The sequence below is a fragment of the Mus caroli genome, unplaced genomic scaffold, assembly GCF_900094665.2.
Source record: "Mus caroli unplaced genomic scaffold, CAROLI_EIJ_v1.1 scaffold_7951_1, whole genome shotgun sequence".
Taxonomy (NCBI): Eukaryota; Metazoa; Chordata; class Mammalia; order Rodentia; family Muridae; genus Mus; species Mus caroli.
The window spans coordinates 36,031-50,763 of NW_018388723.1; the positions used below are offsets into that span (position 1 = coordinate 36,031).

The 14,733-nt window shown below is 36.9% G+C and overlaps 1 protein-coding gene across 1 annotated transcript in view; it reads right to left on the bottom strand.

Annotated features, from left to right (window-relative positions):
• Window positions 1-14,733, bottom strand: part of Ccdc7 (coiled-coil domain containing 7) — a gene marked incomplete at its 5' end in the record, with an annotated part of 75,538 nt that overhangs the window by 33,802 nt on the left and 27,003 nt on the right. The window contains 5 exons of the mRNA XM_021154298.1: window positions 1,785-1,874; window positions 2,267-2,297; window positions 4,036-4,111; window positions 7,555-7,611; window positions 9,398-9,459. Of these exons, the coding sequence (XP_021009957.1) occupies window positions 1,785-1,874; window positions 2,267-2,297; window positions 4,036-4,111; window positions 7,555-7,611; window positions 9,398-9,459 (316 nt within the window). The remainder of the gene's footprint in view (window positions 1-1,784; window positions 1,875-2,266; window positions 2,298-4,035; window positions 4,112-7,554; window positions 7,612-9,397; window positions 9,460-14,733) is intronic.

Genomic DNA, 14,733 nt, shown 5'->3' on the forward strand with positions numbered 1-14,733 from the left:
CGGTTGCTGAGGAGTCCCTATCCCAACTCTGAGGCCCCCAACACTGAGTATCTCCCTCACAATTTCCATCCCAGACCCGCATAATAACAGGAGGGGCCTAGGGAGCCCTCCCTACTCTCTTGAATACCATCAATAAAGTTTGCTGCACCCCCCCCCAAAAAAAAAAAGGACAATACTCAATTTCATATGTAAAAACAAAAAATCAGGATAGCTAAAACAATTTTGAAAAATAAAATAACTTCTAGATTCAATTCACCATCCCTGATTTGAAGCTTTCCTACAGAGTTATAGCAATAAAAACTGCTTAAAAGCAGTCACATTAATCAATGAAATCAATCCACTCACCTATGGACACATGTTTTCTTTTTAATAAAAAAGTCAGAAATACCTATTAAAAACAAAAAGAATTTCCAATAACAGTGTTGGTCAAACTGGATGTCTGCTTGTAGAAGACTGCAAATAGATCCACATATGTCACCATGCACAAAACTCAAGTCCAAGTGGATCAAAGACTCAACATAAAATCAGGCACACTGAACTTAACAGAAAACAAAGTAGGAAATATCCTTGAATGCATTGGCATTGAAGACAACTTCCTAAACAGAACACAGATAGTGCAGGCACTAAAATCAACAATTAATAAATGTGACTCCAGGAAACTGAAAAGCTTCTGTAAGTCAAAAGACACTGTTAGGAGCCATCTAGGAAAGGCTAAGGCTAGCAGGCTACTTCTCCGGAAATGGCCCACCATCTTTGTATGGTCTGCTGTGGGTGAGTTGTGAGAGGCAAGGTCCCTAGAGACTTCATGTCATCTGAGTTATAGAGTAAGAAAATAGTATGTATTTAAGCACAAGTAATAAAATTATAAGGCTAAGGATTATCATTCTTTGGCTTTCATTCATTTCATTTCATGCTGTGTTGGACAAGTACCATTTCTGAAAAAGTCAAGACAGGGTCCCAGCAGGACAAAACAGAATGGGAAAAGATTTTCACCAACTCTACACCCAAGACAGGGCTAATATCCAAAATACATAAAAAATTCAAGAAACTAAACATCAGCAACTAAACAATCTAGTTAAAAATGCAGAGAAGTCTCTATTGAGGAATCTTAAATGGCTAAGAAACTCTTAAAGAAATGTTCAATATCCTTATCTATCAGGGAAATGCAAATCAAAATGATTTTGAGATTCTATCTTACACCTGTCAGAATGACTCAGATCAATAACACAGTGACAGCTTATGCTGGTGAGAAGCAAGAGGAACACTGCTCCATTGCTGGTGGGAGTGCAAACATGTACATCCACTATGGAAATCATTGTGGTGGTTCCTTGGTATGAGGGCTTATGCCTACCTAGTCTTACTGCATTTTATCTTTCCATGTTTGGTTGACATTCCTGGGAGGGCCTGCTCTTTTCTGAAGGGAAACAGAAGAGGAGTGGGTCTGAAGAAGAAGGGTGGTGGGGGAGGGATTAGAAGGAGTAGAGGGATGGGAGGCTGCAGTTGGGATGTATTTCATGGGAGAATAATAAATAAAAACACAGAAAAGTTAAAATAAAAAATAATGCTTTTACAATGATTAGGCTGTTTCTTTTTTCATGTTTATGGGTTTGATAGTTAATATGGAAATTTAGAACATTAATTTATGGTTTTTAAAATCAGAGCCTTTATAAATTATGACCAAAAACATGTCATAAAACAAGTAAATGCCACTTTGATTTCCATCTATATGATACTAGGCTATATTTGATACTGTGTATAAACTTTTATCAGTTACATGTACCAACCTCTGGATCTCTCAGCCTTTGTATTTCACCTTCTAGCAGGTTTTTCTTCAATATTAAATTTTCATAATTAGTTTCCATCTGTTTATATTTCTAAAGACAAATATAATAATAGCAATTAAAATTAAGCATCTCAATAAACAACTTCAATAACTAAGTATTGATGCAACTTAATATTTAGATATTAATTATGACTAACTTCATTGAAGCATGAAAAAGAATGGGACATGGGATTAACTTCTAAGCTGGTGTTGGGATCGATATATCTAGATAAGAAATAGATCCCAGCTTAGTATTTCATAAGTGTTTCTGAATGACCATGATGTCAATAAAGTGAAAATAACATGCAATTCCTTCTAGTTCACAACCTGGGTAAATTGAGTAAGTGCTTATCTCTAATTACAATGAGAGAAAATGGCCATTTCTAGAGTCTCTTCAAAATTCAAGCATAAAGTGCAATATCCAATTAAGAATGTTATACTTACAGACTCAATTGTATGCTGATCATTTAAAGCTCTGAAAAACAGACCAAAAGTAACTATACTATATTAAATATATACATATTTTAAGTTATGAAAACTTTTACATTTTTAAAAAAGATTTTTAACAAGTGTCCTCTTCCTAGTCTCACATCCTACTCCTGTGCTATAGCCAAAATCTAGACTCCTGCCGGGATCTACACATATCCACCAACAGTACACTGTAATTAACACACTTTTAATCCCAGCACTCAGGAGACAGAGACATACAGATATCTGAGTTCAAAGATATCCTGGTCTACAGAGCAAGTTCCAGGACAACCAAGCTTATGTAGTGAAGGAAATCATGGAAAACAGAATGTTGGTGAAGATGTAATTGAATGAGGGGGCTATATTCCAGCCCTAGTAAGTAACAGAGCTTGTCAGCTTAAGCCATGTGATTCTGGCTCTTGAATCAAGGAAGAAAGAAGAAAGCAGTTATGGAATCTCCCTCAGCAACTAAGGAAAGCCATTAAGGCCAGGCATGTAGCAGGGATGTTTCTGCATGGAAGCCCATAAAGATCATTGTGTGAAGCTGTGAAGGTGAAGGCTGGATTATCTTGGACAGTCCCACGGGATACCTGTCAAGGAAAGCTGCTAACAAAGAAGGAAAACAGCTCAAGAGAAAAAAAAATTGTGTTGCATTCAACAAAGCTGAAAGAAGTTGGAGATCTGAAGAGAATTTTCACATCAGATGTGGAGATGCAGAGTTTGGAGTTTCTGTAGCTGGCTTTCAGTCTTGCTTTGGTTACGCTTTTACTCACTATGCTCCTTGCCTACAGTTTGGAATGGTTATGTATATTCTGTACCCTCTGTATATTGTATGTGATTTGTTTTTTTTTTTTTAATTTTTATGTCATAAGGGGTTATAGTTTGAAGTTGAGATTTTGAACTTTGGACTTTTAAATACTGTTGTGGCCATGATAGACCATGGGGACTTAAGAAGTTGGATTAAATAAATTTTGTATTATATCCTGCCTACAAGTGCAGGGATAAAGATGGAGCAAATATCTAGGGAATGGCCAACTAATTACTGGCCCAACTTGAAACCCACCCCATACATTGATCCAACCCCTAACATTATTAATAATAATGACTTGCAGACAGGAACCTAGCATAACTGTCTTCTGAGAGCCCCCATCTAGCATCTGACCAAAATAGATGCAGAGACCCACAGTCAAACAGTAGGTGGAACTCAGGGGGTCTTGTGGAAGAGATGGAGGAAGAAGGATTGAGGAAGCCTGATAGATCAAGGACCCCACAAAAGACCCACAGACTAAACTAACTTGGGCCTGTAGAGGCTTACAGAGACTGAACCATCAACTCGTGAGTCTTCTATACATATGTAGCTTGTTCTTCAGGTGGATCCCCTAACAATTAGAACGGGGAACTGTCTCTGACTCTGTTGCCTATTTTGGATCTCTTTCCCATAGCTGGACTGACTTCTCTGGCCTCAATGGGAAAGGATGCACTTAGTCCTGCTGGGACTTGATGTATCAGGGTGGGTTGGTACCAAAGGATGACCTCCCCTTCTTTGAGGAAAAGGGGATGGAGAAATGGATCAAAAGAAGAACTTTGATCAGGCCATAAAATGAATAAATTAATTAATAAATTAATGAGTAAAAGGAGGTTAGCTTATGATGAAGACCTTATTTCTTATGTATGCTCCCAATATGTCTATTCTATATATTCAATTTTATAAGTAGAAAATAAGAAATAACATTTCTAAAGCTTACTTTTGTAACATAGCTGTTTGGTTTTCAAATATTTTCATCATCATAGTCACTCGATTAGCCATTGAAGAAGGAGTTCCTATATAGAATGTATAAAGGTGTTATAATGGCTGAAGTTCTATGACCATACAATTCACTGATATGCATGAGAAAACTAAATAATCACAAGGAGGTGACATGTTTCTTTCAGTCACATTTACCTTATTTTACTTTTTCCTATATATCATATCTTGCTTTCAAAAGAAAATTTCAATTTTCTATTTCAAATAGAAATTTCAAAAGAAAATATCTATGATACAAGGCATACCCAGAGGATGGGGCAGGGGGCAGGGGGCAGGGGAACCAAATTCTGAAGAGATAGGCAACAATGAGCACAGGATTTCAGATATAGTAGATATTTTTAAGTTATCAAGCAGGACTTTTAAACAATTAATTAACTGCATTTATTACCTAGGGAAAAACTGGCAACATACAAGAACAGATGGATAATATAAGCAGAAACTCTAATAAAAAAGTAAAAAATGCTAACGCTCTACTGTAGCAAAGAATACCTTGTAACTGATACAGGCAGTAAGTAAAAAGTAAATAAAATAAAATAAAACAAATAAATTATGCAGGCCTGGAGAGATGGCTCAGAGGTTAAGAGCACTGACTGCTCTTCCACAGATTCTCAGTTCAATTCTCAGCAACCACATGGTTGCTCAGAAACATCTGTAATGGGATTAGATTCCCTCTTCTGATACACATAAGACAGCACACTCATATACATATATACATAAAATACACGAATAGGTAAATCTTAAAAAAATATAAATGGGAGCTAGAGAGATGGCTTAGAAGTTAAGAGCACTGACTGCTCTTCCGGAGGTCCTGAGTTCAATTCCTAACAACCACATGGTGGCTTACAACCATCTGCAATGGGATCTGATGCCCTCTTCTAGTATGTCTGAAGAAAGCAAGTGTACTCACATATATTAAAAAATAAGTAAATCTTAAAAAATCGAAGAAAAGAGAAAATGTCACCATTTATAAATAAATAAATAAATAAAACAAGTAAATAAATAAATAATTAAATAAGAAATAGGACAGTGTTGGCAAACACTTTTAATCCTACCAATTGCAGAGCTAGGCAAACTCTCTGAGAATTTGAGTCCAGCCTGTCTACAGAGCTAGTTACTGCACAGATATACAAAATAAACCCTGTCTTGGGAAAAAAAAAGAAAAGAGAAAATATAGAACCATCACTGTTACTCCTTTAGGAGCACTTGCATTGTGCCAATCACACCATATGTTCTAATCTATGTGGGCTCTCTTGTTTTTTTTTTTTTAACTTTTTATTGATTCTTTGTGAATTTCATAATATGTACCCTAACCCTACTCATCTCACCCACACCTCCACCTCCGCAAAACAAAATAATAAGATAGAATGAAAATGAAAACAAACAAAAAATCATCTTGTTGTGGGAGTTGAAGTGTGTCACAGTGTATCACACACTATAGCCATTTATCCATTCATCTTTATTTGCAAATGTTAATTGCAGTAAGTCATTGGTCTGTTTCAAGGCTCATGGCTTCTGCTACACTATCAATACGGGATTCTCACAGGGATTCCTCTCGGATGTTTTGTTGTTGTCCTGTGTCATGGAGATCCTGCTGGTTTTGATCTTCTGGACCAGGAATGACTATTTTAATAATCATAATAACCAGGTAATGTTACATTGATGTCTAATAAATGTCTATTGTATATGGCTAATGTAAGGATTTAAAAATGTGATTTAATACTCAGAACTCTTTGGAAAACAACCTGCATATTTTAAAATAATTCCTAAGAGTATTTTGCAAACCAAAAAAGCAACTTGCTTTAAAAAAGTCAGTGAGCATGAAACTGTCATCAGAAACTCCCAAAACTGAGAAGCAAATGAGGTAAAAATGTAATTGAGCATTCAAGATCTGTGAAATGGTTAAAAACAAAACAAAACAGGTGTAATATATGCCTATTGGAGTAATAAAAACAGGTGTAATACATACCTAAGTGAGGTTAAAAAAAAAAACCAGGTGTAATACATGCCTAATTAGGTAATAAAACAGGTGAAATACATGCTTAACTGGGTAATGAGTGACATAAGGAAAATGAAAGAGCAAAGTGAAGTGATGATTACAGATTTTCTAAAATTAATGACAGATACTAAGGCATGTATCATTTAAAACTTTTGTTATCATTGTATGGGTATGCATATGTATGTGGGGGTGATTATAACAGAGCCTGCTTGTGAAGAGTTAAACACAGCTTTATGGAATCTGATTTCCTCCTCTCACTATCATACAAGTTCCAAGGACTAACTCAGACCACCAAGCCTGTGTAGTAAGTACTTTTACCTAGTGATCGATCTGGCTGTTCCAAAGCTTAAAAACATAAATTAAAAACAAAATAAAATATATGCACCTAAACATGTAATACTATTAAAGCTCTATAAAAATCAAAGATGAAGAGAGAAATATAAAGAAGTCAAAGGGACTTATATAGAGAAAATAAATGAAAATCATACCATATTTCTCTCCATCCCATACAGGCTATCCCTGCATCTAAGAAGTCCCCAGACTCTCAGAGCTGCACCGTGTGCTCACAACACTGCATTCCAAGCTTCAATGCCACTTTGGGTGCCCAAGTCTCAAACATAAAAGCTGCTACCAGGTTACACAAGTTTGCAGCCCAAGGATCTGATGCAACTTCTGCTGCATGTGTGCAAGAGCCCAGCTTTAGGGCCAGTCTGACAGAACTTGCAATGCAGACACTAGAGTTTCAGATGCTGCAGGAACATCCCCACTGAGGTTGCTGAGAAAGTAGCATCCCCACTGAGGTTGCTGAGAAAGTAGTATCTCAGAATTCAGCAGCATCTGGATCTCACAGACCCAGATAACCCATAAGTACCTGTGGTACAGAACCCAAATCTATGTACATCTCATAGATAACATGCTTCAGTGCTGGTGCTACTGTCATATGATCACATTACAAGCTATATTTGTCACCAACATCTATCTCCCTGCTACAGCTTCCCTTGAGTGAGAAACACACACACACACAGACACACACACACACACACAGAGAGAGAGAGAGAGAGAGAGAGAGAGAGAGAGAGAGAGAGAGAGGAGAGAGGAATCCAAATAGCCTTTGCTACCAAAACCCACAATAGGTCCCCATGCAGGTGCTTGTGTACTGCATATGAAAACTCATGCAGTCATCACTAGTACAGGCTGCAGAAAGTAAGCTGTTGTTTGAAGTCAACTTGGGACACCTGACACTCTCTCTTAAAAACAAACAAACCAACCAACAAACAGACAAAATCTTGAAAAAAGCATCAAGAACACAAAGGTTTCTTAACTATTTTGGTATGAATGAGAATGTTCCCATGGGCTCAGTAACATGAACACTTGGTCCTCAGCTGGACCAAGGAAGTAATAGGGAAGGTTATGGAACCTTTAGGATGTGTTAATGTGGTGATATTTAAATGAATGGCTGCTTACCTGGCTGACTTTCAGTTTCAGTTTGAGATTCTAAAGCTGAATGGGATGTTATGAACTCTGAAATAGATACAAGTATCCACCATTATATATTTTATATACAATTCTACACACTAATTGGGCTCATAGTCTATATTATTAACTTTAATGATTCACCCAAAGGAAAGAAAAAACAACAGCTTCCAATATCAAACCCTTGGAATCATGCACTTGGGCTGTGGTGTCTGAATGAATATGGATAATAGCCACTTACAGATACATAATTTTCTCTGTAAAACATGCTTTTCCTCTCTCTTGTGTGACACCAGGGATCAAACCCAGATCTTGGTGGACAGGCAGGTGCTCTGCAACTGTGCCACACCCTCCCACTACTTGATTTTCCTCTTCTATTCATTTCTATTGGTTGAAAGTAACATGAGTACCTCATTACCTTTTCTTTGCCTTCAATCACCAAGTTGTGTCAATTATATCAGTTAAAGAGGTTTCTAATCTGTCCATATCACTTTCTTTCTTTAGCAATCTAATGTTATCAATTATATATTTAAGCTGCATTATAATTTATTTCACTATAATTTTTTTAAACAATACCTTGTTTAATACTAAAAATGTCCAAAGGCTTTGGTACTACAAGCAGGACCAGTGTAACATTAGTGCTGCTGATCTCCAGTTTTAATTCTCATGTTAATATATTATTGCCATCTCAAATGACCAATATTTTTTTTCTTCACTCAATAAGCACTATTCATCTTTGAAGGTTGCAAGGTATTTCTAACTTTCCTGAGATAAACCAACTTGTAGACCTACTACAACATTAACAGACTGTCATGTTTTGTTGGGAGCGACCCTGTTTGAATGTTAACTGCCTTGTCAGCCAAAAGTGCTTACTTACAAAGTCTTGGCCTTAGTGGAAAAATACTAGCTTACTTGAGATTTATGTGGGAAAAGTTGAGGTCTCTGAAAGAAAGTACGACCCCCAATTAAGAACAAATAGCTATAGATTTTGTGGACAGGTACCTAGAAACCCACTCTGTTCTGTTCCTCCTGCTGAACTTTTTACCTAGCCAATATCCTGCTTTTGGGAACAGGTGCATTCTCCCAGAAACAAAGCAATTCTGTGTCATCCCCCTCCACATACCCTGCTTCTGTGGGCATAAAACCTGCCTGGGAATAATAAAAATTTGACAGCTGGATCAATCAGACTTGCTGTCCGTCCTTGTGTTTCTTACCCTTCATTCTCTCCACAGGTGGTTCCACAGACCATGTTCGACTGTCCCGCAGGCCGGGACAATGTATTACCACACATTTGAATGATTCATAATATGTTCTATCCTTGAACTCTCTAAACTTTATGGGCGCAGCAACCAAATCATAATAGCATTCATCTTTTAAGAATAATTGTATTTATTTTATGTGTTTGAGTGTTTTGCCTGCATGTTCACTATATGTGTGCAATGCCTGTGTTGGGGTTAGTCTGTGCTGTTGTGCATTCAAGTGCTAAAAACTGGCCCCCAAGATCTGTTTGCCCACAACAAGAAGAGCCTCAAATACATCAAGTGATGCTATATAACCTTGCTTCTTAAGTTAATTGGTCAACAAAAGGCTAAAACCTGTGACTGGGCAGTAGATAGAGGTAAGTGGCTTATCAGTTACTTGATTCAGGGTGGCAGATAGAAAGAAGAGAAGAAGAAAGCACATACAAAAGGGAGAAGCCACCATAAGTGGAGATGGACCATGAGCACGTGGCCAGGAGAAATAACAAGTAACAAGGGACATACTGAAGGGATGTGAGTTGAAATTAAAAAAATGTTTATGATACTATAAAGTTTAAGGATTTATAAAATATTACCTTCAATTTGCTTTTCTACAAGTCCATAAGATTTTATTAATTCTGGTGGTATCTCTTTATCCCTGTTAAGAGTGCCAATAAAGAAAACATATCTTCATACATATTCAGAGTTAAGTTAAATGCTCAAGGAACTATAGTTTACAGACTAGACATATGAAGTTTGTAAAATAAATGTTAGCATATCATTTATCTTTCACTTAGTGCTAAGACAAATGCCATCCTATAGTAAAAAGTACAAATTCTATAAGTTGTATATTCCAAGAATATAATTAAGTACACCAATAGAACTAAAATTATAAAAACAAATCAGTAGAAACTGTATATTATCATTTGGTGTAGTGCTAAGAGCACAAGCCTGAGAGTGAAACAACCTGCTCCAAACCTGTAACTATGTGGCCTGGAGCCACCTTCTGTGCCTCTCTCAGCTCCAGGCTCTTTATCTGTTAAAACTTACATATACGAATGCCTTTCTCATAAAGCAGTTATAGGTCTCCCAGGAGTTACTAGAAAAATACCTTGTGAGCTGTGCCCTGGAGTTAAGGTTGTTCCACAGTCCTCTATACCCAACTCCTGCCTGGAGAAAGCTGGTCTTCCAGGAGTGTTGTCACTCCTAAGTTGCCAGGTGAGACCACCACTTTTGTTCCAATAACTGTCCAAAGAGGGACCTGCCAGAAGCCCACAGGGCACAAGAACCTCAAAACAGCCAGGGATAGGATCCCTCCAGTTTCCATCAGCACCTCAGAGTTAACCCTGTGACACAGTACTCCATACAGAGAGAAAACTGGTCACCCAGGAGTGCTGACACACTTAAGATCACAGCTCTCTGCACCCCATTACCACCAGGAGAGAGCTGGTCTCCCAGGAGTCCTGACACACCTAAGATCACAGGCTCACAGGTCCACAGGAGGGAAAACCTCCAGTCAGAGGCACCAAGACCAACTAACACCAGAGATGAACAGATGGTGAGAAGCAAGCACAAGAACCTAAGCAACAGAAACCAAGGCTACTTGGCATCATCAGAACCCAGTTCTCCCACCACAGAAAGTTCTGTATGCACCAACATACCAGAAAAGCCAGATTCAGATTTAATATCACATCTCATGATAATGATAGAAGACTTTAAGAATTATGTAAATTATTCCCTTAAAAAAACAGGAAAACACAGGTAAACAGGTAGAAGTCTTAAAGAGAAAACACAAAAATCCTTTAAAGAATTATAGGAAAACACAACCAAACAGGTGAAAGAATTGAACAAAACCATCCAGGATCTAAAAATGGAAATAGACACAATAAAGAAATCACAAAGGGAGAAAACTCTGGAGATAGAAATCCTAGGAAAGAGATCAGGAGGGGCAACGGGATAGTGGGTTTCTGAAGGGGAGTCCTGGAAAGCAGAAAACATTTGAAACGTAAATAAAGAAAATATCCAATTAAAAAAAAATAAAGACAAAGAAAAAAAAAAGAAGACCTAGGGAAAGATCAGGAGTCAAAACATCATGAATAAAATACAAGAAATAGAAGAGAGAATCTCAGGTGCAGAAGATACCACTGAAAACATTGGCACAACAGTCATAGAAAAATGCAAAATGCAAGAAACTCATAACCCAAAACGTTCAGAAAATCCAGGACACAACAAAATGACCAAACTTAAGGATAATATAGAAGAGAGTGAAGATTTCCAATTTAAAGGGCCAGTAAATATCTCCAACAAAATTATGGAAGAAAACTTCCCTAACCTAAAGAAAGAGATGCCCATAAACATACAAGAGGCCTATAAAACAAATAGACTAGACCAGAAAAGAAATTCCTCCCATCACAAAATAACCAAAACACCATATTCCCTAAACAAAGAAAGAATATCAAAAGCAGTAATGGAAAAAGGTCAAGTAGTATATATAGGCAGAACTATCTGAATTACACCAGACTTCTCACCAGAGACTATAAAAGTCAGAAGATCTTGGGTAGATGTCATACAGATTCTAAGAGAACACAAAAGCAAGCCCTGGATACTATACCCAGCAAAGCCCTCAATTAACATAGATGGAGAAATGGAGATAGTCCATGACAAAACTAAATTTACACAACATCTTTCCATGAATCCAGTCCTTCCAAGGATAATAAAGGGAAAACTCCAACACAAGGAGGGAATCTACACCCTAGAAAAAGCAAGAAAGCTTCAACAAACCTAAAAGAAGATAGACACATGACAGAATACCAACACTAACAACAAAAATAACAGGAAGCAACAATCACTTTTCCTTAATCTCTTAATATCAATGGACTCAATTCCCCAGTACAAAGACATAGACTAACAGACTGGATACATAAATAGGACCCAGCATTTTGCTGCATACAGGAACACACCTCAGTGAGAAAGACAGACACTACCTCAGAGTAAAAGGCTGGAAAACAATTTTCTAAGCAAATGGTTCCAAAAAGAACAATGTGGAGTAGCCATTCTAATATCGAATAAAATTCACTGTCAACCAAACGTTATTTAAAAAGATAAGGAAGGATACTTCATACTCATCAAAGGAAATATCTACCAAGATAAACTCTCAGCTCTGCACATCTATGCTCCAAATGAAAGGGCACCCATATTCATAAAAGAAATTTTACTAAAGCTCAAAGCACACATTGCACCACACAATAATAATGGGAGACTTCAACACCATTCTCTTATCAATGGACAGGTCATGAAAACAGAAACTAAACAAAGACACAGTCAAACTAACAGAAATTATGAAACAAATGGGTTTAACAGATGTCTATAGAACATACACTCTAAAACAAAAGAATATACCTTCTTCTCAGCACCTTATTGTACCTTCTCCAAAATTGACCATATAATCGGTCACAAAATAGGCTGCAACAGATACAAGAAGATTGAAACAATCCTATAAATCCTATGAGAGCACCACAGACTAAGGCTGATCTTTAACAACAACAAATGCAACAGAAAGCCCACATACAAGTGGAAGCTGAACAACACTCTACTCAATGACAACTTCGTTAAGAAGAGATAATGAAATTAAAGACTTTTTAGAATTTAATGAATGTGAAAGCACAACATACTCAAACTTATGGGACACAATGAAAGCATTCCTAAGAGGAAAACTCATAGTTGAGTGCATCCAAAAAGAAACTGGAGAGAGCATAGAGTAGCAGCTTGATAGCACACCTGAAAGCTCTAGAACAAAAAGAAGCAAATACACCCAAAAGGAATAGACAACAGTAAATAATCAAACTTGAGACTGAAATCAACCATGGAGAAACAGAAAGAAGTATACCCAGGATCAACAAAATCAGGAGCTTGTTCTTTGAAAAAAAAATCAACAAGATAGAAATACCCTTAGCCAGACTAACCAGAGGGTATAGTGATAGTATCCAGATTAACAAAATCAGAAATGAAAAGGGAGAGATAACAACAGAAACCTAGTAAATGAAAAAAAAAAACAAAAACAAAAACCAAAAAACATCAGTTCCTCTTAAAAAACCTGTACTCAACAAAACTGGAAAATCTGGATGAAATGGACCATATTCTATACAGATACCAGGTGCCAAAGTTAAATCATGATCAGATAAATGATCTAAACAGTCCCATAACCCCTACAGAAATAGAAAGAGTCATTAATAGTCTCCCAACCAAAAAAAGGTCCAAGACCAGATAAGCTTATTGTAGAATTTTATCAGACTTTCAAAGAAGACCTAATACCAATACTCTTCAAACTATTCCACAAAATAGAAACAAAAGGTACTCTACCCAATTCATTCTATGAAGCCACAATTACTCTGATACCTAAACCACACAAAGACCCAACAAAGAAAGAGAACTTCAGACCAATTTTCCTTATGACTCTAGATGCAAAAATACTCAATTTAACTGAATCCAAGAACACTTAAAAACAATCATCCATCATACTCAAGTAGACTTCATCTCGGGTATGCATGAATGTTGCAATATACGGAAATCCATCAATATAATCCACTATATAAAGAAACTCAAAGATCAAAACCACATGATCATTTCAAAATTCAATATCACTTCATGGTGAAAGTCTTAGAAAAATCAGGAACTAAGGGCCCATACCTAAACATAGTGAAACTAATATACAGCAAACCAGTAGCCAACATCAAACTAAACAGAGAGAAACTTGAAGCAATCCCACTAAAATCAGGGACTAGACAAAGCTGCCCACTCTCTCCCTACCTATTCAATATAGTACTGGAATTCGAAGCCAGAGCAATTAGTCAACAAAAGGAGGTCAAAGACTTACAAGTTGGAAAGGAAGAAGTCAAAATATCTCTATTTGCAGATGATATGATAGTATACATAAGTGACCCCAAAAACTCCACCAGAGAACTCCTACAGGTGATAAACATCTTCAACGATGTGGATGGATATAAAATTAACTACAAAAAACCAACAAAACAAAATATTCCAAAAACAAAACCCAAAAATTCAAAACCGAAAAACCAGTAGCCTTCTTCTACTCAAAGGATGACCAGGCTGAGAAAGGAATTAAGGAAATGGCACCCTTTACAATAGGGACAAATAATATAAAATACCTTGGTGTGACTCTAACCAAGCAAGTGAAACATCTGTATGACATGAACTTCCATTCCTGGAATAAATAAATCAAAGATATCAGAAGATGGAAAGATCTCCCATGCTCATGGATTGGCAGGATTAATATAGTTAAAATGGCTATCTTGCCAAAAGCAATCTACAGATTCAATGCAATCTCCATCAAAATTCCAATTCAGTTCTTCACCAAGTTAGAAATGGCAATTTGCAAATTCATTTGAAATATCAAAATCCCAGGATAGCAAAATCTATTCTCAACAATAAAAGAACTTCTGGTAGAATCACCATCCCTGACATCAAGCTGTATTACAGAGCAATAGTGATAAAAATTGCATGCTATTGGTACAGAGACAGGCAAGTAGATCAATGGAATAGAATTGAAGACCCAGAAATGAGCCCACACATCTATGTTTACTTGATCTTTGACAAAGGAGCTAAAACCATTCAGTGGAAAAAGACAGAACTTTCAACAAATGGTGCTGGCTGAACTGGCAGTTAGCATGTAGAAAACTGCAAATCGACCTATTATTATCTCCTGTACAAAACTCAAGTCCAAGTGGATCATGGACCTTCTCGTAAACCAGATACATTAAAACTAATAGAATAGAAACTGGGGAAGAACTATGTTCATAGCAGCCTTATTTATAACAGCAAGAAGCTGGAAAGAACCCAGATGCCCCTCAACAGAGGAATGGATACAAATAATGTGGTACATTTACACAATGGAGTACTACTCAGCTATTAAAAG